Source organism: Ascaphus truei, chromosome 11 (assembly GCF_040206685.1).
Source record: "Ascaphus truei isolate aAscTru1 chromosome 11, aAscTru1.hap1, whole genome shotgun sequence".
NCBI classification, from domain to species: domain Eukaryota; kingdom Metazoa; phylum Chordata; class Amphibia; order Anura; family Ascaphidae; genus Ascaphus; species Ascaphus truei.
Genome location: NC_134493.1, coordinates 34958346 through 34982637, shown reverse-complemented (window position 1 = coordinate 34982637; position 24292 = coordinate 34958346). Strand labels below are relative to the sequence as shown.

Genomic DNA, 24292 nt, shown 5'->3' with positions numbered 1-24292 from the left:
TGCTACAGGTAACATGACATAGCAGTTCACTTACTTCTGTAAGTGCAGATTCAACTGTCTTGATGTTCATTAAAATGATTGTATAAAATAAAATTATATATGTATAACACACACACACCAGCCCTTTTCAATCCACTCAGTGCCGATCTTATGTGTAAAGACACTTCCGGGCTCCAGGCAGGCTAAAAATGTGTCGCTCCTCCTCCTGCAGTGTACATGGCAACATGTTGTCATGGAAATGCGTCAGGACGCTGAAAGAGGATGCAATAAAAAGGTAAGGGCAGCATTCTTGCCTTTTTGCTGCGCGAGCTACGACCCCGGTGCCATCTTTAAATGTCCGAGTCTTGCGCAGCCTCGTCAATGTCGAGGGGCAATTGAAAATGGCGTGTTGGAGTGGCAGGCGCGGAACTCGGAGCTGCAGTAGGGTACATTGATGAGGGCGCTTGGCCACGTAGGGCATGGACAGTGGATCCAGTGCCGGATTAAGGCGTGGGCTGGCCGAGTACTTGCTCGGCGTGCCAAACAAAAAGGGTCACCGCGCACTCTGTCCCCATCTTTAAATGTCTGAGTCCTGCGCAGCCATATCAATGTTGAAAGACATTTAAAAATGGGGACTCGAGCAGCAAGGTGCATTGATGAGTGTGCTTGGCCACGCCGGAGATGCTGATGGTCCGGCGGTGTGGGACAGGTGCCTGGCCAGTCCACCCCTTAATCCAGCACTGGATCCACTGCTGGACTATGGTGGTCCCCCAATGATCTTCCAGGTATTGCTGTTTCAAGCCTCCTTTCTCCAAGATGCTCCAACAAATATATATATATTTGTGGGAGAGGGCAGCTGCTAATCTTAAAGTGTGTAAATGTTATTGAAGGGGTCTGTGCATGAAAAAAACACCTTGGGATTACATTGGTAATACTCTTACATATGTGCCCTCACAAACACCTGCTTTCCCTGGCTCTCCCTTATCTTCATCGCACACTTGAATGGGAATGAGGTCTCCTACTGGCAGTGCATGGGTTGAATGAGCGGAGTACAAATGAAAGCTGTTACACCCTGAGTGACCATACACAGTACCCAGTATAAGCGTGACTACGGTAGTGTCCCCGAGCTGCGGTATTTACGGTAAACACGCTGCGTCCCGCGAGGTGAGCGAGCTCTCGCGAGATCTGACAGAGGAGGGAGATCCAAGCTCCTGAGTGTCCGTGAGGTTAGCGCCGGGAGGGCAACGGTGAGTGACAGCGCGTGCCGGCAACGAACTCTCTCTTCGCCCCCCCCCCTCTCTCTTCGTCCCCCCCTCCCTCTCTCTGCGTCCCCCCTCTCTCTTCGTCCCCCCCTCCCTCTCTCTGCGTCCCCCCTCTCTCTGCGTCCCCCCCCTCTCTCTGCGTCCCCCCCTCTCTCTGCGTCCCCCTCTCTCTGCGTCCCCCCCTCTCTCTGCGTCCCCCCCTCTCTCTCTGCGTCCCCCCCTCTCTCTCTGCGTCCCCCCCCTCTCTCTGCGTCCCCCCCTCTCTGCGTCCCCCCCTCTCTCTCTGCGTCCCCCCCTCTCTCTTCGTCCCCTCCTCTCTCTTCGTCCCCCCCTCTCTTCGTCCCCCCCTCTCTTCGTCCCCCCCTCTCTCCGTCCCCCCCTCTCTCTCCGTCCCCCCCTCTCTCTTCGTCCCCCCCTCTCTCTTCGTCCCCCCCTCTCTCTTCGTCCCCCTCTCTCTTCGTCCCCCTCTCTCTTCGTCCCCCTCTCTCTTCGTCCCCCCTCTCTCTTCGTCCCCCCTCTCTCTCTTCGTCCCCCCTCTCTCTTCGCCCCCCCCCTCTCTCTTCGTCCCCCCCCTCTCTTCGTCCCCCCTCTCTCTTCGTCCCCCCCTCTTTGTCCCCCCCCCTCTTCGTCCCCCCCTCTTCGTCCCCCCCTCTTCGTCCCCCCCTCTTCGTCCCCCCCTCTTCGTCCCCCTCTCTCTTCGTCCCCCCCTCTCTCTTCGTCCCCCCCTCTCTCTGGTCGTCCCCCCTCTCTCTGGTCGTCCCCCCTCTCTCTGGTCGTCCCCCCTCTCTCTGGTCGTCCCCCCTCTCTCTTCGTCCGTCCCCCCTCTCTCTTCGTCCGTCCCCCCCCTCTCTCTTCGACCGTCCCCCCTCTCTCTCTTCGACCGTCCCCCCTCTCTCTCTTCGACCGTCCCCCCGCTCTCTCTTCGTCCGTCCCCCCTCTCTCTCTTCGTCCGTCCCCCCTCTCTCTCTTCGTCCGTCCCCCCTCTCTCTCTTCGTCCGTCCCCCCTCTCTCTCTTCGTCCGTCCCCCCTCTCTCTCTTCGTCCGTCCCCCCTCTCTCTTCGTCCGTCCCCCCTCTCTCTTCGTCCGTCCCCCCCACTCTCTTCGTCCGTCCCCCCCACTCTCTTCGTCCGTCCCCCCTCTCTCTCTTCGTCCGTCCCCCCCACTCTCTTCGTCCGTCCCCCCTCTCTCTCTTCGTCCGTCCCCCCCACTCTCTTCGTCCGTCCCCCCCACTCTCTTCGTCCGTCCCCCTCTCTCTCTTCGTCCGTCCCCCTCTCTCTCTTCGTCCGTCCCCCTCTCTCTCTTCGTCCGTCCCCCCTCTCTCTCTTCGTCCGTGCCCCCCCTCTCTCTCTCTTCGTCCGTGCCCCCCCTCTCTCTCTCTTCGTCCGTGCCCCCCCTCTCTCTCTCTTCGTCCGTGCCCCCTCTCTCTCTCTTCGTCCGTGCCCCCTCTCTCTCTCTTCGTCCGTCCCCCCTCTCTCTCTCTTCGTCCGTCCCCCCTCTCTCTCTCTTCGTCCGTCCCCCCTCTCTCTCTCTTCGTCCGTCCCCCCTCTCTCTCTCTTCGTCCGTCCCCCCTCTCTCTCTCTTCGTCCATCCCTCTTACTTGACTTTAGCAATTCAAACCTTAGGCTGCGCTTATAGTGCCGCAGTCGTGTGCGCTTATAGTAAGCGCGATGCGGCGGCTTGGTTGCGATCGCTGAAAGTCATCTCTATTTGATTTTTCCAGCGACCGTAGCCTTACAGAGACAAGAAGACGGCAATGATGCAAATCTAGCCTCTAGTAACCAGTTGATATTATATTCGATTTCTTATGCTTTCCCCCGTTAAATGTTCCTACCTACATTTGTAAAGCTGCTAAACACTTTCTGTTACCAATATCAAGCAACCACTAAATATAGCACCCAGTTATGTGGCCACGTGCGTTCATTTTGTTACAATCCCACTTTATTTTGCTCAGGGGATGCAGGGTTTTGAAGGCATCACACCCCCACAATATCAGAAGTATTTTCAATTCATGCATTGAAGAGTTTAGTTATTACAGGTGCTAATGATATGTATGTAGCTTTGCCATTGTATGTAATCTATAATGTACAGTTAAAAAATAAATAAAAACAGCTGAAGCACCTTGCACCAAACTGACAGCCAGGATTATATGGTGTTCAAACTGGGTCACTACTGCTCCTTTTTATTAGGTCAATAAATGGAAGCACGTGATGGTATTGGTTGTATATAAATATGATATGCAAGGTCGGTGTTCATATCTGCCTGCTTCATCTTTTCAGATCTGTGTGGCCTACCAGAAAATAATCAACATGGACAACACAGAGGACAATACCACTGTCTTTTCCACTCTACGATCTTTAAATGCCTTTATTGCTCAGAAGTCAGAAGGGACAGCGTCCAGCGTTGCTGCTTCCAACACTTCCCACGGGACCTTACATGCACAGTTCCAACATAGAGTGATGGTGAGAGGTTTAACGGTGATTTTATTCAAATGAGATCTTGTAATATAGTAGATTTCCTTAACAAATGTGGTAAGAGGGACTTAGGGCTGTGAAGTAGGATGGCACCAAGTAACATCAAATTGTTATCATTGGTGAGAAGACTCTTAAATATATTCCATGGTTTTAAAGCAGCAATGCGCAAAGTGGGGTGAGCTAGATTCGCTGCGGGGGGCGCGGGGTTTACAGAGGCCCTGCGCGCTTCCCCGAAGGCATTTAAATTAATGCCAGGGGAGCTGCAAGGCCTCTGTAAACCTTACTTAGCTTGATTCAGACGCTACTGGTGACACGTCGCCATGAAGTCATGTTGCCATGACAACGTGACGTCATGACGCCAGGCCTTCTGAATCAAGGTAAGAGAGGGGGAAAGCCAGCAGGGGGGCGCAGGGAAAAAAGATTGCGGCTCCCTGGGTTAAAGATTGCTTCTAGTTCACAAGCATCACGTTTCTATTTCGTAACCCAATAACCCTGCAAGTGAATGTGACCTGAGTAAATGGTATTTTTTATATGTAAAGGTACAATGTTTGTTCTGGCCTAAGCACACCCTGGGAGATGAGTAGGGACAAGCAGGTTAACTCAGTCCCACATAACAAGCAAGGGAACATTCTTACTTGCTGAAGTGTTTATTTGGGGCAACAACATACAAATAAAAAAGGGGGAAAACACTGGGACATGAGGGGAACGGGAGCTATGAGCTAAATGGGATAAAATAGGGATAGGTAAAAACCAGTAACTTTACCAGGATAGGAGCGATGAGTGCTCAAGATGGCTGCTGGTACTAAGGCCGGGGCCATAGAGGCCTCAGGAGAGCGGAGGCGCGCTAACGCTGAGGCTCGCCTGCTTAAGTCAGCGCGATTCCACGGACTTGCAGACGAGCCAGCGCGCGCGAAGGGAGGTGGTTGGAGGCGGGGCAGTGACGTCGCTGGGCCATTCGCCCGCGACGCACTGACGTCAACGTCACGGCGCCGACGTCACGGCGCCGTGACGTTGACGCTGCTTCAGGCTGATTGGATGTTTTCAGCCGACAGCGCGCTGAAAAACAGCTTGGCGCTCGGCTGAAAATTCCAAAGCCTCCGCATGCCTGCGGACGCTCGCGTGAGCCCCCTCTCAAGGCATCCTCATTGAGGATGCAGGGGCTCAGCGCGGAGCGTCCACACGGCTCAGCGCGGCCTATCCTTCTATGGAGTCGGACTAAGACTGTCCATACTGTGACGACAGCGCGTCCGCACGCTGAGCGAACAGACTGCCTTAAGGCAGTGTTCGCGTGCGGGCACGGAGGCAGGAGGGGGCGCGTAATGCGCGAGAAATCAGTTAAAACTGATTTCTTGCGCGATAGGGCGGTCACGTGAGCGGTTCGCCCAATGAGGGCGAACCAGCTCCGTTACGTCATTGGCACGCCCACGGACGGCACGCGTACCATGGCCTGGGAAAGCACCCTGTCACGGTAGGACAGGTTTTAAAACACCTTTTTATAACCGGGATCATTTGATTGAGCAAAACAATATAGTAAAATAAATGGTAATTTATTTCTTATAAAAGATGAACATACAATGTTACACAATTCAAGATTAACACACTTACTGGGGATGGGGCTAACAACTAAATCCGTTTCCAGAACGAAATTCCTTCAGATCACCTTTCTAGAGCACTTTCCAATGACCGGTAGTTACTCACAAAAAGTCCTGGGCATCTGTTAAGTCGCCGCTGTTGGTGTGGCGCTTGGAATCTTTTTAGACCCTTGGAAAACTTGGAGAGAACTGACAAATCTTGGAGAGAACTGACAAATCTGAGCCGTGTCAGACCTCTTCAAACCTCTGGTAGACCCCTTCCAGAACCCCTGCAGTCCAATCAAAAAACTCTAGCAACCTCCCAGCAACCAGTCCAATACACCCACACGCGGTTTCCCACCCCTGAATCGGTAGGTGAAACCTCCTTCGCCCCCCCACGGTGAGAGGCTCCGCTTCGGCTAGTTTTTAGGCAAAGGGTGTGAGGTTGCCTTCTGTCAAGCCAGGATGTGATTTTGATTGAGTTTCCATGGACCCTTTCAACTAAGGATATCAGCCCTCCTTGCTAACCAAAAGGGTTCGCACCCCCTGGGATCATTGAGGCTCTCTCTTCCTGGCTTTGAAATCCCAGTTCATTTACAGGTTATCAATATATACATATTAAACTATACCCATCTAATAAAATATATTGTGTCCTGTCTTCTGTGTGCTAAAAGTTATGAGTCCTGGTGCCATGGATGGAGGGACTGTAAATATTCCCTACAACTCACCAGCCTCATTCCTGCACACATGAGAAAATTACTTTAAACCTTTTAAAACACATAAAAAAAAAAAAACCCAGCTCAGCTGTATACCCTCGCTGGAGCAGCCCCTAAACTAGGGTCAGTATATCTGGCATGTATTGGGTACCTCTGCTATACTGGGGAGCCCCTGCTATACTGAGAACTCTGTGTATACCTGCAGATATATTTTAACCCTTTCATACCCACTCACCTCGTCTGGCAGATGCTGCAGCAGGGACGCTGGCGGTGAGTCGCAATAGCGTTGTCAGGGCCCGAGGTTGGCGGAGTAATGCGCTTAGCTGTATCCGAAGATATCACTCAATCTCCGGATACAACTCTTGGGGTACCCCATAACCCAGAACCCCGCTACATAGACACATTCTGCATAGACTCTCCGACAAACCCACCATGAAACTTACAGCCTAGAAATACCCTGATCCCAGCATCCCAGTAAGGGCAAAAAAATCACATAATTCTTTGTCGCAAAATCAGTATACAGTTGCAGTAATACATTTTTACATCTGGTCCCAGAGCTGACACTCTTAAGACCCTAACACACGGGTCAGGGTTAACCAAGTGGGCTTGACCTTTATTATAAGCCTGGTTAACCCCTTCACCGCCACACACCCGCTTTCCCTCAGCCCCCGCGTGCCTCGGTACGGGAGAAATGTCTATGGACGCAGCCTAAGAGACAGCATGCTGGTCTGGGCTGATGGGAAACTAACAGGGACAATACCACCTGGGAGGGGGAGCAGTCCATCCTGGTAAAAAGGCAGGGGGGTTGCCAAGGCAACTGGCTGAAGCCAAGAAAATGCTGGAACGCAATGCGCACGGTCATAGAGCGCAGGTGCACGAGCGCGACAGGGTGACCGATACTTTGCGAGACATTTGTTTGAACTTGCCACGTCGGCTGGGTCACGTGCGCGGTTCAGCCAATGGGGGCGAACCGCTCACTTGACGTCACAGGCACGCCATCGCTACGCCCCCGTCGCGCAATCCTGCAGGGCACGGATCGCTTCTAGTACAGGAGCGTGTGGCGTCATGCCCTCTGTCGCGCGCGCACCTGTAATATATCTGAGGCCTTATACAGCGATCCGTCTGATTTAAATAACATTGATTCCAATGGGAACTCCGTGATACTGTGAGTCCTACAGGAATATGTCATCTGTGGGTATGGTGACACTTGCTACACCTTTAGGTATATATTGATCTTAAGTGATTGAAAACGTTTTCCTTTTGGTAGCTGGAAGACCATGCTGAGCAGATCCGTTCCAAGTCTCGCCTTCTTCAGGTGGGGCGTGAAAAGGTGCAGATGGAGCTAAGCCACAAACGGGCTCGTATTGAACTGGAGAAAGCAGCCAACACCAATGCCAAGAACTATGAGGTTTGAGAACGGCTGCATAATGTTACTGTATGTGTAGCATAGTTTGAGTTTCTATAGCCTGGCAGTGCTACTCACCAAGACATTGCAGGAGTTTCACCGTGAAAGTAACCGTATTCTATCAGACTGTACATTAGTGTTGCCAGGTGTCCGGTATTGAACCGGACTGTCCAGTATTTGGACACTGTCCAGTAAAAAATGAGAGGTACTGTAATACTGGACATGTATGTGTCCGGTATTTTCCTCCCTGGACATAGAGACCTGACGCACTTTTCACCATTGTGTCCAGTATTTTTGGAGAAGCCGCCTGGCGACCCTACTGTACATTGGGAAATATCTGATTGCAGTTTCTATGTAACTTCATATCTGTGCGTCTTTGGAAGTTTTTTTAGACTCCTTATACACACACTGTGCTAGAAACTCCAATAAATGTTTAACAAGGCGCTAAAGCCGTTAATCTCAGAAGGATCACGTGCCACAATTGTCATTTTAGGCTCTCTGACATGTTTGGAGAAGAGACCTTCTTAAAGCAGCAGTCCCATCTACTTGTTTCTCGTGTGTGTCTCTGTGTGTGTGTCTCTGTGTGTGTGTGTGTGTGTGTCTCTGTGTGTGTGTGTGTCTCTGTGTGTGTGTGTCTGTGTGTCTGTCTGTCTGTGTGTCTGTGTCTGTGTCTGTGTGTCTGTGTCTGTGTGTCTGTCTGTGTGTCTGTCTGTCTGTGTCTGTCTCTGTGTGTGTCTGTGTCTGTCTCTGTGTGTGTCTGTGTCTGTGTGTGTCTGTGTCTGTGTGTGTCTGTGTCTGTGTGTGTCTGTCTCTGTGTGTGTCTGTCTCTGTGTGTGTCTGTCTCTGTGTCTGTCTCTGTGTCTGTCTCTGTCTCTGTGTCTGTCTCTGTCTCTGTGTCTGTCTCTGTCTCTGTCTCCTCTGTCTCTGTCTCTGTGTCTGTCTCTGTCTCTGTGTCTGTCTGTCTGTCTGTCTGTCTGTCTGTCTGTCTGTCTGTCTGTCTGTCTATCTGTGTCGTGTTTCCCATGATACTTACCGGGGAAGTTACTGTGGTTAAATCGCTCTGTTGCGGCTTCCTGTTGGGCGGTCATTTGAAATACCTTAAAATTATTATTATTTTTTTTTTAACTGGAAACAATGGCGGTAAATTAATTTGTAATTTCTCAGGCGTTGAAGGGGGAAGGAGCTAAAAATGTCACTACTCTGCTCCAAGGGGTCACCAAGTTCTGATCCTGTAAACCAAGGGAGGTTAGTTCGGGGGATTTGCTGCTTTGTTTAGGAACCTTTTAGGCTTGTACAAACGCAAAACATTTACATACACAATGGTGCTTGGCGTCTGATCCAGCATTTTTAGGCTCGTTATGGTAGACGCGAGAACTATTTGATTTTTGATTTTTTTTTTCCCCTCCATGAATAACTACATGTAGTAAATGTCTGGTTTTTGCTTTTTATTTGAAGCGTGAGGCCGACAGGAACCAAGACCTCCTCACCCGCATAAAACTCTTCCAGGAAAAGGAGTCGGAAGATCAGAATCAGCTGCAGGAACAGATAGACATGAATAAATCGTACAAGAAGAGCATGGAGGCACAAAGTAAGAAGCTGCTGGAGAAGGAGAGCAAGCTGGCTGAGGCTAGCGAGGTAATGAGGCCTAATTACTTTACCTTTATAGACTGAAGTGTTGGCAAACGAGGGATAGTGTCATGCATTATAAAATAGAACATATCCAATAAATGTTGCAAAAAGTATGTTTTTTTTTCCCACCTGATTTGCTACACAGGGACAGATGCAGTAATGCAGGGGCGGCCAACTACAGTCCTCAAGGGCCACCAACTGCTCAGGTTTTCAGGATATCCCTGCTTCAGCACAGGTGGTGCAGTTTTTGACTGAGCCACTGATTTGAAACACCTGTGCTGAAGCAGGGATATCCTGAGTGGTTGGTGGCCCTTGTGGACTGAAGTTGGCCACTCCTGTAGTATCGCATACTTTAAAAAAAATGTTTTTTATATATTTCCGTACTGTTATAATGCCAATTTACTATATATTTGTGAAAGTGTCCTACTGTATGTGTCCGTGTCTGTATGTGTCTCCCTGTGTCCCTCCCTGTGTCCCTAGCGGCAATCTCATTGGACCTGCCTCAGGCCAATAACATTGCTCCCTTGGCCCACCCGCCCCCGCACACCTCACACCACTGCCTCAGGCCAATGAGATTGATCCCTTGGCCCCACACCCGCCCCCGCACACCTCTCATTGGCCTGCGCCCAACACACCAAACACACCAACACCACTGCCACACTCTCACTGACCTTTGGGAATGCTTCACAGCACCTAAACCTAAGTTCTCTGGGAGATTTGGTAACGCTTCACAGCACCTAACCCTCATTGCTCTGGGAGACGACGTTTCACAGCTCTCACCTCTCAACCAAAACAACTGCGGAATCAGGAACAGACTCTTAGCTATATATATATTCTTATCACCACTGTAACACTACCCACCCTCACACAACACCGCACGGTCACCCCACCTCCACACAACGCACCATCACGGAACACACACCACCTGTTGACAACCACCCCCCCACCAATGCACACCACGAACGCACGCCACACCTCTCCCGGTAGGGCCTCACACATCACCTTAACACTCCTGCAACATCAATGCTTCACTATATAACATAGCACTCATTCCATTCTAATACACCTCCTCACACATGTCTGCTTTATGCACGACAAAACCCCCACTCCAGTGACCACACATCTCGCCTTCACCCTGCTGCCACATCCGTGTTTCAATCTACACAACAAACCCTCCTGGATACCGCCCGCACCACACAAATAAACTCCGTTGCACGGATGCCCCCCCCCCAAACACTCCCGTTGCCCGGATGCCCCCCCCCCCAACCCCCACAAACACTCCCGTTGGCCGGATGCCCCCACCACAAATAACAGTCCCGTACACCACAACACCCCACAAACCCTCCCATGCACGCAAACCTCCTGTATGGCCTCAGCACTACCTCCGTTCAGGGCCCGCATCCAACCGCGCACGTGGAGCGCCAACACTACCTACATACACACCAAACCCTCCTGTATACCGCCCGCACCACACCAATAAACTCCAGTCGCACGGATGCCCCCCCCCCAAACACTCCCATCGCACGGATGCCCCCCAACCCCCCCATCGCACGGATGCCCCCCCCATCGCACGGATGCCCCCCCCAAACACTCCTGTCACACTAATAAACTCCCGTCGCACGGATGCCCCCCCCAAACACTCCCGTCGCACGGATACCAACCCCCCAACCCCCCCAAACACTCCCATCGCACGGATGCGCCCCCAACCCCCCCAAACACCCCCGTTGCCCGGATGCCCCCCCCCACAAATAACACTCCCGTACACCACAACACCCCACAAACCCTCCCGTGAACGCAAACACAGCAACACCTCCTGTATGGCCTCAACACTATTTCCGTTCAGGGCCCGCATCCAACCGCGCACGTGGAGCGCCAACACTACCTCCGTTCAGGGCCCGCATCCCAACCGCGCACGTGGAGCGCCAACACTACCTCCGTTCAGGGCCCGCATCCCAACCGCGCACGTGGAGCGCCAACACTACCTCCGTTCAGGGCCCGCATCCCAACCGCGCATGTGGAGCGCCAACACTACCTCCGTTCAGGGCCCGCATCCCAACCGCGCATGTGGAGCGCCAACACTACCTACATACACACCCCAACCCCCCCAAACACTCCCGTCGCACGGATGCCCCCCCCAAACACTCCCGTCGCACGGATGTCCCCCCAAACACCCCCGTCGCACAGATGCCCCCTCAACCCCCCCAAACACTCCAGTCGCACGGATGCCCTCGCCACCCCCCCCACGGCCTCAACCACATCACACGGCCTCAAACACACACCCACAACTCCTGTTCTGATACGCCACACCCTACCTACCCCCACACAACAAACACCACAACGCATGCTGCGCCATATTCAACCCACCTACCCTACACAACACTTCAACACACCCGCACAGACGTAAATACACACCAATACACCCTCGCCAAAAAACACACCTCACCTTTACACTCAACACAATGCACATTAAGTGCTCTGGAACACCTCTCCCCTGGAACATTAACCCGCCAAACACCAAAACCTGCCCATAAACACACACACACAACACAAAATCACCTCAAATGTTAAATAAAATATATTTGAACAAAAAATATCATTCTGCCTTCTGTGTAATTTCTGACACAAACACTCTACACACACACACACAACACCCATACCACACTCGCACACACACACAACACTCCCCCTCCTGTCCACTGTCCCCCCCTCCTGTCCACTGTCCCCCCCTCCTGTCCACTGTCCCCCCCTCCTGTCCACTGTCCCCCCCTCCTGTCCACTGTCCCCCCCTCCTGTCCACTGTCGTCCCGTCCCCCTCCTGTCCACTGTCGTCCCGTCCCCCTCCTGTCCACTGTCGTCCCGTCCCCCTCCTGTCCACTGTCGTCCCGTCCCCCTCCTGTCCACTGTCGTCCCGTCCCCCTCCTGTCCACTGTCGTCCCGTCCCCCTCCTGTCCACTGTCGTCCCGTCCCCCTCCTGTCCACTGTCGTCCCGTCCCCCTCCTGTCCACTGTCGTCCCGTCCCCCTCCTGTCCACTGTCGTCCCGTCCCCCTCCTGTCCACTGTCGTCCCGTCCCCCTCCTGTCCACTGTCGTCCCGTCCCCCTCCTGTCCACTGTCGTCCCGTCCCCCTCCTGTCCACTGTCGTCCCGTCCCCCTCCTGTCCACTGTCGTCCCGTCCCCCTCCTGTCCACTGTCGTCCCGTCCCCCTCCTGTCCACTGTCGTCCCGTCCCCCTCCTGTCCACTGTCGTCCCGTCCCCCTCCTGTCCACTGTCGTCCCGTCCCCCTCCTGTCCACTGTCGTCCCGTCCCCCTCCTGTCCACTGTCGTCCCGTCCCCCTCCTGTCCACTGTCGTCCCGTCCCCCTCCTGTCCACTGTCGTCCCGTCCCCCTCCTGTCCACTGTCGTCCCGTCCCCCTCCTGTCCACTGTCGTCCCGTCCCCCTCCTGTCCACTGTCGTCCCGTCCCCCTCCTGTCCACTGTCGTCCCGTCCCCCTCCTGTCCACTGTCGTCCCGTCCCCCTCCTGTCCACTGTCGTCCCGTCCCCCTCCTGTCCACTGTCGTCCCGTCCCCCTCCTGTCCACTGTCGTCCCGTCCCCCTCCTGTCCACTGTCGTCCCGTCCCCCTCCTGTCCACTGTCGTCCCGTCCCCCTCCTGTCCACTGTCGTCCCGTCCCCCTCCTGTCCACTGTCGTCCCGTCCCCCTCCTGTCCACTGTCGTCCCGTCCCCCTCCTGTCCACTGTCGTCCCGTCCCCCTCCTGTCCACTGTCGTCCCGTCCCCCTCCTGTCCACTGTCGTCCCGTCCCCCTCCTGTCCACTGTCGTCCCGTCCCCCTCCTGTCCACTGTCGTCCCGTCCCCCTCCTGTCCACTGTCGTCCCGTCCCCCTCCTGTCCACTGTCGTCCCGTCCCCCTCCTGTCCACTGTCGTCCCGTCCCCCTCCTGTCCACTGTCGTCCCGTCCCCCTCCTGTCCACTGTCGTCCCGTCCCCCTCCTGTCCACTGTCGTCCCGTCCCCCTCCTGTCCACTGTCGTCCCGTCCCCCTCCTGTCCACTGTCGTCCCGTCCCCCTCCTGTCCACTGTCGTCCCGTCCCCCTCCTGTCCACTGTCGTCCCGTCCCCCTCCTGTCCACTGTCGTCCCGTCCCCCTCCTGTCCACTGTCGTCCCGTCCCCCTCCTGTCCACTGTCGTCCCGTCCCCCTCCTGTCCACTGTCGTCCCGTCCCCCTCCTGTCCACTGTCGTCCCGTCCCCCTCCTGTCCACTGTCGTCCCGTCCCCCTCCTGTCCACTGTCGTCCCGTCCCCCTCCTGTCCACTGTCGTCCCGTCCCCCTCCTGTCCACTGTCGTCCCGTCCCCCTCCTGTCCACTGTCGTCCCGTCCCCCTCCTGTCCACTGTCGTCCCGTCCCCCTCCTGTCCACTGTCGTCCCGTCCCCCTCCTGTCCACTGTCGTCCCGTCCCCCTCCTGTCCACTGTCGTCCCGTCCCCCTCCTGTCCACTGTCGTCCCGTCCCCCTCCTGTCCACTGTCGTCCCGTCCCCCTCCTGTCCACTGTCGTCCCGTCCCCCTCCTGTCCACTGTCGTCCCGTCCCCCTCCTGTCCACTGTCGTCCCGTCCCCCTCCTGTCCACTGTCGTCCCGTCCCCCTCCTGTCCACTGTCGTCCCGTCCCCCTCCTGTCCACTGTCGTCCCGTCCCCCTCCTGTCCACTGTCGTCCCGTCCCCCTCCTGTCCACTGTCGTCCCGTCCCCCTCCTGTCCACTGTCGTCCCGTCCCCCTCCTGTCCACTGTCGTCCCGTCCCCCTCCTGTCCACTGTCGTCCCGTCCCCCTCCTGTCCACTGTCGTCCCGTCCCCCTCCTGTCCACTGTCGTCCCGTCCCCCTCCTGTCCACTGTCGTCCCGTCCCCCTCCTGTCCACTGTCGTCCCGTCCCCCTCCTGTCCACTGTCGTCCCGTCCCCCTCCTGTCCACTGTCGTCCCGTCCCCCTCCTGTCCACTGTCGTCCCGTCCCCCTCCTGTCCACTGTCGTCCCGTCCCCCTCCTGTCCACTGTCGTCCCGTCCCCCTCCTGTCCACTGTCGTCCCGTCCCCCTCCTGTCCACTGTCGTCCCGTCCCCCTCCTGTCCACTGTCGTCCCGTCCCCCTCCTGTCCACTGTCGTCCCGTCCCCCTCCTGTCCACTGTCGTCCCGTCCCCCTCCTGTCCACTGTCGTCCCGTCCCCCTCCTGTCCACTGTCGTCCCGTCCCCCTCCTGTCCACTGTCGTCCCGTCCCCCTCCTGTCCACTGTCGTCCCGTCCCCCTCCTGTCCACTGTCGTCCCGTCCCCCTCCTGTCCACTGTCGTCCCGTCCCCCTCCTGTCCACTGTCGTCCCGTCCCCCTCCTGTCCACTGTCGTCCCGTCCCCCTCCTGTCCACTGTCGTCCCGTCCCCCTCCTGTCCACTGTCGTCCCGTCCCCCTCCTGTCCACTGTCGTCCCGTCCCCCTCCTGTCCACTGTCGTCCCGTCCCCCTCCTGTCCACTGTCGTCCCGTCCCCCTCCTGTCCACTGTCGTCCCGTCCCCCTCCTGTCCACTGTCGTCCCGTCCCCCTCCTGTCCACTGTCGTCCCGTCCCCCTCCTGTCCACTGTCGTCCCGTCCCCCTCCTGTCCACTGTCGTCCCGTCCCCCTCCTGTCCACTGTCGTCCCGTCCCCCTCCTGTCCACTGTCGTCCCGTCCCCCTCCTGTCCACTGTCGTCCCGTCCCCCTCCTGTCCACTGTCGTCCCGTCCCCCTCCTGTCCACTGTCGTCCCGTCCCCCTCCTGTCCACTGTCGTCCCGTCCCCCTCCTGTCCACTGTCGTCCCGTCCCCCTCCTGTCCACTGTCGTCCCGTCCCCCTCCTGTCCACTGTCGTCCCGTCCCCCTCCTGTCCACTGTCGTCCCGTCCCCCTCCTGTCCACTGTCGTCCCGTCCCCCTCCTGTCCACTGTCGTCCCGTCCCCCTCCTGTCCACTGTCGTCCCGTCCCCCTCCTGTCCACTGTCGTCCCGTCCCCCTCCTGTCCACTGTCGTCCCGTCCCCCTCCTGTCCACTGTCGTCCCGTCCCCCTCCTGTCCACTGTCGTCCCGTCCCCCTCCTGTCCACTGTCGTCCCGTCCCCCTCCTGTCCACTGTCGTCCCGTCCCCCTCCTGTCCACTGTCGTCCCGTCCCCCTCCTGTCCACTGTCGTCCCGTCCCCCTCCTGTCCACTGTCGTCCCGTCCCCCTCCTGTCCACTGTCGTCCCCGTCCCCCTCCTGTCCACTGTCGTCCCCGTCCCCCTCCTGTCCACTGTCGTCCCCTCCTGTCCACTGTCGTCCCCTCCTGTCCACTGTCGTCCCCTCCTGTCCACTGTCGTCCCCTCCTGTCCACTGTCGTCCCCTCCTGTCCACTGTCGTCCCCGTCCCCTCCTGTCCACTGTCCACTGTCTCCCCCCCTCCTGTCCACTGCCCCCCCCCCCTTTCCCCCCCTCTCCCCCCCCCCCCCCTTTCCTAGCGGGAAATTTAACTCACGGGCAACGCCGGGTCTCTCAGCTAGTATTGATATATAGGGTGGGCTGAGATAGAGGCCCCATCTGTACTTTTAAATTTTTTTGTAGAAAGTAATATATTTGAAATAAAACGCAAAAGCTTTTAAAACCATGGGAAATATTGGTTGCTCAGTTGTCGGCTGCGTATGATGCATTAAACCTTACTGCATGACGACACAACTGAATGCTAGGCATGAACTACATTTCTACCAAACCCCAAAGGGGCCTCTTAGTCTTGGGCCACCCTGTAGTTTGTTTTCGCTGCTTGCGGTTTTAGTATTACATGAAGTTACAGTGAGACCTAGTTATGGTTCTGAGCCTATAACCTACGTAGTGCTCTGCAATGCCGTGCATTTCCCTTGAGGGCCAAAGATGCCCTCAGTCAATTGTTTCTTTGAAGTTAGAAATGCACTTCTGAATTTTGTCGTGGGCCATAAAGAGATAAAAACGATTCACCATTGTTTAGTATGGTTTGAAATGTAAGAAATACTATAGTTTTATTAGGACTTTGTAACAATTACATTCTCCATTAGGGAAAAGTGTACATGATCTTACCACGTACAGAAATGCGGGGGTTATTGTTAGTTGATACTATGGTATTAGTAGCACTTGGTAGAGTGGAGTTTGTGTGCAGCATCTTGCCCAGAACACGTGGAATAGTTTGCCATTGCTTTGCGCTTGGCTTTCAGTTCAGTTCTGGCTTTCAGTTCTGGTCTTTCTCTTTCAAAGGGACAATCCCTCCTAACACCTAATCCCAGTAGCATGTAAAGGGTCTCATCTGGGTAATTGCTACTTTTTTTAAATTTGTATTTCTTCCTCCGCCCCCCCCAATCTAACACCTGTTAGTATTTGTTTTAAAGGTGAGCCTTGGCAGGGAAAGAGAAAAGGAGACGGCGCACCCCTCTCATAGTGTAGTAATAAATATATTGTGCTGTAGTGAAGCAGGTAAGTATTGCACGTACATCAGATAAAATCTTTTAGGCATTTCATGGTAAGGGTACATGTTACCACAACAGCATGCAGCTATCACGTCGTAAACAACCACGCTTGTCTCCCGGGCAGGGTGAGTGTAGACGTCCTTTCAAACGACATGCTCCCAGGCAGCGTCGGGGGATGTGGCGGTGGCGGCTGTTCAGTCCGTGGTAGTCTGACATTCACTGATGAAGTAGTCTAGCTCTGCGCAACGCGTTGGATAGGATTGAACTATGTCCCTACAGTCTCCATATACACTGCTATTTCTATCCATGCTTAGCACTTATCTATGGCACATTGACTGTTCACTGGGTGTTAGCTATCAGTGACGCGATCCGGTGATATCATTAGGTGCCGCCTAAAGCATTTCGAGCTTACAGCTTGCATTGAGGGCAACTAGTTCCACAGCCGACGGTGTGGGAGCTGCAATACAGCAACCTCGGACACGCTAGACTACCAGGGACTGAATAACAGCTGCCACTGCCACATCCCCCGACGCTGCCTGGGAGCATGTCGTTTGAAAGGACGTCTACACTCACCCTGCCCGGGAGACCATGAGGGTGGTTGTTTACGACGTGATAGCTGCGTGCCGTTGTGGTAACATGTACCCTTACCATGAAATGCCTATAGAATTGTATCTGATGTCCGTGCAATACTTACCTGCTTCACTACAGCACAATATATTATTTACTACACTATGAGAGGGGTGCGCCGTCTCCTTTTCTCTTCTAGTAGTTCTGAGATGACGAGCTATCTTATTTGACAAGCAGCAGACTCTCGTAGTGGAACTATACACAAGGTTTTGTAATTGATACTTAGTATCTTTTCTCTGTAACTTATTTGTGTCACTATCACTATATATAACTTTGTTTCATTTATATTTTGACACTACAGTCACCAGTTAGTTTGGTCTTTTTTCATTGTAAACTAGAGGCTTTCTTATAAGCCTTTTTACTTCTCACCTACTCACAATCTGGTGTGTGGCATCTTGAGACTTGGGAGGGGTATGATTTTCCCCTTGCTGCTCCGCCACTGTGAGAGGTCACTGTGAGAGGTCACTGTGAGAGGTCACTGTGAGAGGTCACTGTGAGAGGTCACTGTGAGAGGTCACTGTGAGAGGTCACTGTGAGAGGTCACTGTGAGAGGTCACTGTGAGAGGTCACTGTGAGAGGTCACTGTGAGAGGTCACTGTGAGAGGTCACTGTGAGAGGTCACTGTGTGAGGTCAGCCAGTGCTTGTACAGCCAGAGTGCGGACGAGGAACGGATGAGACTTTTTCCTCTACCGTTCACGTCATCACAGTTGTTGGGATCATGGCATCGCAATGTGCCAGAGGGGTCGTGTAGTACTGGTGCTGCGGCCCCTCCGTGGCGCGACGTGTTAAGCACATTAGTACTTGGAAGCTGGAATCCCATCTGTGTTCATCTTTTCTTTTCTCTCTGAATCCAGGCCATAAGTGTGCTAAAGGGGAAACTGTCCGAGCTTCAGTTGAAGATAATGAATCAAGAGATGCAAATGAAAACCCAGGATTCAGAGAAGCAGGAGCTGGAAGAACAGCTGGAAGTGCAACGCAAGTGAGTGTCGGATTATTAGCATCGGAGCAAAGGTCCTATCCTCAGCAGCTGCTGTCCTTCCATTCTCAAGTAGCATACTTTTATTTTAAGTCTTGAAAGTATATCTTTGATGTGAATGTTCTAAAATGGATGGCACTTTAAGAGTAGAAATCTAATTATCTTATTCGTTAGGGAAAATACTTTTTTTTTTTTTCTTGACTTTCAAATATCTTTTGGGGGATTATAAGAAAAAAAAGAGCTCTTAAATCTGTCCATAGGTAATAACAAAGGCATGAGTGGGAGGAGGTGGTATGATGCCTTTAATTGGACCAACAAGTAGTTGGTACGTTACAAGCTTTCCAACCTCTCGGGGTTCTTCATCGTGTGACCCTGAGAGGTTGCAAAGCTTGTAACATATCAACTACTTGTTGGTCCAATTAAAGGCATCATACCCCCTCCTCCCTCTCCCTCTGTTACTGCATGGGAGAAAGGACCTACCCACCCTTCTTTGCCTTTCATAAGTGGTGTGACGAAGTGGAGGGGTTACATTGAAAACCAGAGTTGGGACACTGTGGCTAGAAATGGGCTAAGTTTTTCTCAACTCTTTGGCCATTGAGGGGCTGTGTCATAAATGAAGGTCATATGTGGTATCACTTACAGTACAAGAAGCACAGGAAATAAGTCAATAAAATACCATGTCTTTTAAGTAGTAAATAAAAATCCCACTTGTGGTGCATTTGCACGTCTCGGACAGGTCTGCAACCCTGTCTTTCCCTGTTGTCGCTTGGCAAACAATGCTTCCACTGAAGCCAGGGATTCTGGGTAATGACATGCAGATGAGCACAGGGTGTCACTCTGTACTGTACTACTTATCCATTTTAACATGGACTTCTATAAGCGTATGCCTGCCGCATTACACAGCTTTTTAGCACAGCCTGGGTTAAAGAAGTGTGCAGCCAGTGACAATACTCAGACAGCTGTTTCGACGTTTTGGTTCTCATCACTGTGGGGTTGGTTGCTGGGTATGCAATGAGAAGCTGGGAGTGGGTATTACCAGACATTAAAAAAAGGATGGTGGGTAAAACAAAGTGACTGACTGTCTTTTGAAGGAAAACAGGAGACATGTAGCTGATGCTTATCTGGTGTTTGGCCATTTCAAAGACTGTCGTAAATGCTTGTTAAGGCCAGATCCTAGAGGTTACCCGAAGGACAAAATATATTTTGCCATTGCAGGCACACATGATTTTAAGATAATTTGTGCATATTTCGTTTGTACAGCCTGTAGTAGTGTCAATTGCAAGTCTGTGAACCATGGCCATAATTGGGCCTCTTAGGGCAGTAATAGATTTGACCCCACTATGACAAGTAACAGGTAATTAATTTAATCCTCCAGGGTCCAAAGAAGCCTATTACAGTGCATCTGTGTATGCCTGAGAGGTTATTCCAAATATTAGAATGCTGGGAAAAATGTATTTAGTAGTCAAGTATTTTATAACCCTTCATTAAATTTTAAATAATTGTCCTCAAGACCTCAGATTTGTAAAACTATCATATATGGGAGGGTTGGTGACCTTTTAGGGTATGTTATGATCCTGGGACTCAGGCACTGGGGCACAGATCAGAGGTGGTAAGTATGAAAATGAATATAAGAGGGTTACTCTCGCGGCTGTGTGCATCTCACATTGTCTCCCCACGATATCATTTGTAATCTTATCACAAAGCATCTGATCAACCTATTACAAGTCTTCTTTTGGTAAATTATAGGGTTTCTGTATTTTTTTTTTATTTTTTTTTTTTTATTTATAAACTATCTGGTATCCTAATGTATGTTATTTTGTTTTCTTCTGTATAAGCACTGTTACTTTGGTTCATAATTTAAATCTAAAAGGAACCAAGTACTGCCTGTGTTTTTAAAGCCATAATTTAGCTTTTGAAGGGATTGTTCTTCTTTCCAGACACCTTTTACCATCTTATCTTGCTAAATTGGAAGCTCATTAAATTCCTACATTTGTGTGTGTGCCTGTGTCTTGGGTGTTTGCCTTTTTATTACTCCAACACTTGTGGTAGTGTTTGAGGTTTTATGTGGTGTGTGCTCATCTTAGTGTGCTGCGGGGAAATAAGAGACAACGGGGCGGACGATTTCTTGTTGACCCCTTTTGCAAACATTTGAACGAACGCATATGTGACACATGGCTCTATTCTGCTCTACAATCCATCCATACTAGTTCTAACATATATTGGATCTCTGCATAAATTGTAATGTTAATGGATGTCACTTTCAGTAAATGCAGCTATGGGTTTTTGATCAGTTTACCTTCGTCCCTGGGACCCCTGTGGATAGGGAAACATTTTTAATTCCAAATATATCTGGGAGCCTCCCTGTTGTGAGAAAACCAGCACAGTCCTGCATCATGAACTTGCTCTTCCATTCCAACATTTGATATATGAGTTGAGGTTGGAGGGGAAGAGCATGGGAGACTGGCTAAACTGGACAGGAAATATGCAATATGGTGGAGGTCACCATGACCTGGTGTGCGCGTGTGTTCTAGCAGTTGTGTTAGGGACGGCGGGCAAAACAAAAAATAAGTGAAGTTCTTGGAAATCCAAGCTGTGATTTGGTTTGTGAAAAGGATTCACGTCAGGGGAACAATGCTGATATACCTTTTTGTGTGTGTGTGTAGGAAACTACAGGTGTGCACCCAGGGGACACAGGCATTACAGGAGCTTCAGGGGCTGAATACCGAATATGAACAGAAGATTAAGGTGGGTTAGTTATTATTTGTCTGTATTTAATAAATACAACCTGCATGTTGTTACTGTGTAGTATTTAATCAGATCAGGAACCCTCTCAAATCCCTCCTGCCTTTTGTCGGTGTGGCCTCATTCACATTTCCTTTTGTGCAGTATCTAGAACAGAAGTTGTCTGCTCAGGAAGAGAACGCTGCAATGGTGAAGAACATGCAATCGGATCTGGCCAAAGTCAGTCAAATGGAAAGGGAACTACATCAGCTGAGGAAGGAGAACACTCATCATAGGTATGATTTCACCCAGGTCCGAAAACATGTAGGAGTAGAAGGGCCACAAGCTTATGGTAATGTTATTTTGGATACAATGAAAGACTTAAAAATGACTATTTCAACATCTTGCCAGCATTTAGAATACCTGCACCGTATATATTTGCATTACCTTAACTGAAAGGGAGTTTGTCAGAAAAAAACTGCACTTTGCTGCCTATGCAACTAGTGTGAAAGTAGCCAGAGCAGAGAGCCCAAGGGCCACAGCAAGGCCCATTGCAGCCCAAGGGCCACAGCAAGGCCCATTGCAGCCCAAGGTCTGCCGCCAGTAGGAGTCCCTGCTGGAGGACTCCGTGAGGAAGAGGTATGAGGGGTGCTGATCTTGGCGCGTGTAGAATAAGCTGCCTTGGAGGAACAGTTTTACTAATTCTATGGTATCAACTGTTCTTCTTGTTTGTTCAAATACATTCTGGGGCAATTTAAATTCCATTCTAGTTAATGTATTGGTCCTGGAGTTTATATATGCCGTAGGTTGTGCTAACCTCTTAATGCAGAGAAGGGGCCAATTTTAAATACGAAAGGAACTTGAATAACTATCTGCTACAATGTTTATACTGTAGTTGTGTTTATTTGCTTCGCATGTACAGACTTTACAAATAGGTTTCAGACTACCCTTTAGAACCACAGCTCAACCCCATTATAACGCGATCCATTACAACGCGAATCCACTTATAATGCGATGCCAGCGTGGCTCCCAATTTTCGTATTTATGAAAACTTTACAACACGATGATTGGTATCTTAAATACTTTATTGTACAATGCACACAATTGTACATTATTTCTAACGCAATCCGCTTATAACGCGATGTGATTCTTTGGACCCCAAGTACAGCGTTATAAGGGGGTTGAGCTGTACTAACAAAACTTACATTTAAAATGCATTCCCCATCCACTCCTACCCCCCAATATGTAAGTACTTTTTTTTTTTTTTCTCTGAACGCGTACACCTGGTGTAAATGTCTGACTACTGACCTCTCCATAGCCAGTATCTCCCAAGTTCTCTCCCTATACAATGTTCTTTGACTTCTTATTGCTGAAGTTGTTCTTTGATTAACACGATTCTGAAATATGCAGATTTCCGATTCCTTGCTCCTATGAGCTATTCTTAGTAATAAACCTGTAACACATTATGGCCCTGTTTTGCTGCCAGGGAAATGAAAGAAAACAATGATTTGCTGAAAGAAGAAGTAGAGGGTCTGCGGAGGGCTGCAGAGCGGTACGACAGGATGAAAGGAGACCTAGTGAGCTTGGAACTGGAGAAAGAAGTACGTACAATGATCGTCTTCACCAAATACATCTGCGGTGTAGTATTGGAGTTTACATCTGCGGTGTAGTATAGGAGTTTACATCTGCGTGTAGTATAGGAGTTTACATCTGCGTGTAGTATAGGAGTTTACATCTGCGTATAGTATAGGAGTTTACATCTACGTGTAGTATAGGAGTTGGAAGCTTTAAAGCGAGCCTTGCGAGAAATTTTAAGGCATGGAAGTTGGAGATGTACTTATTAGCACTTGGCTTTTCCACTTATTTAACATTTTAGTTCTTAATTAATACTTGTAGTTTATTGGACTTATTATACGTGTAACCAGTCCCCCATGCTCTGGGTTTGCTATCGTGGAAAAGCAGTTACCGCATAAGGTGGATTTGTGTTCATTCTTTGACCTATTATTCTTATTTGTTGTTTTTGCTTCTGTCTTAGAAATTTATGAAGAAATTGAAGAACTGGGAGAATTTGCAGCATGTGACTGGCTTAAACATAAGGTAGGTGTATAATATTTGACATTGTTAGGTGATAGAATTATTTATTTTGAAGCATACAAAGGCATTTTATTTTTCTGTTTACCAATCACTATTATGTGCAAGTTCACCTTTACAGTATGTATACCGCTTCTGTCTTGTATTAATTTCCTATAATTTGACTTTGATATTTTTTAATGTGCTATCTAGCTAACGAGCATAATTGGCCACGCTGCACCCACTCTTCGGAACAGTCTCTCGTACAGTTCGAGGGGCCCAGTCTCTGGGTATCTATAACGGGTGCTTTGAGTTCCATTGAGAGAAAAGCGCTCTATAGAGTTGATTTTATTATTTTTACTAGCTGAGAGACCCGGCGTTGCCCGGGATGTAATGTTCCCGCTCCTCTCTCTCTCCTCTCTCCTCCCCCCTCTCTCTGTTTGTCCCCCATTCACATCAATCCAGTCCCCCACCCTCCCTCCTTTACAGCTCTGTTTGTCCCCCTTTACAGCTTCATGCAGTGTGTGTGCGTCAGTCATTGTGTGTGCGTCAGTCAGTCACTGTGTGTGCGCGCGCGCGTCAGTGAGTCTGACGCAGAAACACAAACACACACAGACTGACTGACGCACACACACACACAGTCAGTGTGTGCGTGTGTGTGTGCCTCAATCAGTGTGTGCGTGCGTGTGTGCCTCAGTCAGTGTGTGTGCCTCAGTCAGTGTGTGTGCGGCAGTCAGTGCTTGTGTGCGCCTCAGTCAGTGCGTGCGTGCTGCAGTCAGTCAGTGTGTGTGTGCGTGCGTCAGTTACTGTGTGTGTGTGTGTGTGGGGGGGGGTGCGTGTGCGCGCGCGTCAGTCAGTGTGTGTGTCAGTCAGTGTGTGTGTCAGTCAGTGTGTGTGTCAGTCAGTGTGTGTGTCAGTCAGTGTGTGTGTCAGTCAGTGTGTGTGTCAGTCAGTGTGTGTGTCAGTCAGTGTGTGTGTCAGTCAGTGTGTGTGTCAGTCAGTGTGTGTGTCAGTCAGTGTGTGTGTCAGTCAGTGTGTGTGTCAGTCAGTGTGTGTGTCAGTCAGTGTGTGTGTCAGTCAGTGTGTGTGTCAGTCAGTGTGTGAGTCAGTCAGTGTGTGTGTGTGTCAGTCAGTGTGTGTGTGTCAGTCAGTGTGTGTGTGTCAGTCAGTGTGTGTGTGTCAGTCAGTGTGTGTGTGTCAGTCAGTGTGTGTGTGTCAGTCAGTGTGTGTGTGTCAGTCAGTGTGTGTGTGTGTCAGTCAGTGTGTGTGTGTCAGTCAGTGTGTGTGTGTCAGTCAGTGTGTGTGTGTCAGTCAGTGTGTGTGTGTCAGTCAGTGTGTGTGTGTCAGTCAGTGTGTGTGTGTGTGTGAGTCAGTGTGTGTGTGTGTCAGTCAGTGTGTGTGTGTGT

At 51.6% G+C, this 24292-nt stretch overlaps 1 protein-coding gene across 3 annotated transcripts in view; it reads left to right on the top strand.

The window, feature by feature from the left end:
• The first annotated feature begins 1156 nt into the window (after positions 1-1156).
• Positions 1157-24292, top strand: part of MAD1L1 (mitotic arrest deficient 1 like 1) — a 482152-nt gene continuing 459016 nt past the window's right edge. For 2 of the 3 annotated variants that reach the window (XM_075565583.1, XM_075565586.1), the window contains exons 1-9: positions 1157-1226; positions 3518-3700; positions 7267-7407; positions 8860-9039; positions 17974-18098; positions 20759-20840; positions 20982-21112; positions 22303-22417; positions 22852-22913. In XM_075565583.1, the coding sequence (XP_075421698.1) occupies positions 3548-3700; positions 7267-7407; positions 8860-9039; positions 17974-18098; positions 20759-20840; positions 20982-21112; positions 22303-22417; positions 22852-22913 (989 nt within the window). In that variant the 5' untranslated portion in view covers positions 1157-1226; positions 3518-3547. Of the gene's footprint in view, positions 1227-2770; positions 3016-3517; positions 3701-7266; positions 7408-8859; positions 9040-17973; positions 18099-20758; positions 20841-20981; positions 21113-22302; positions 22418-22851; positions 22914-24292 lie in introns of those variants that run through there. The other variant, XM_075565584.1, reaches the window with a different exon arrangement.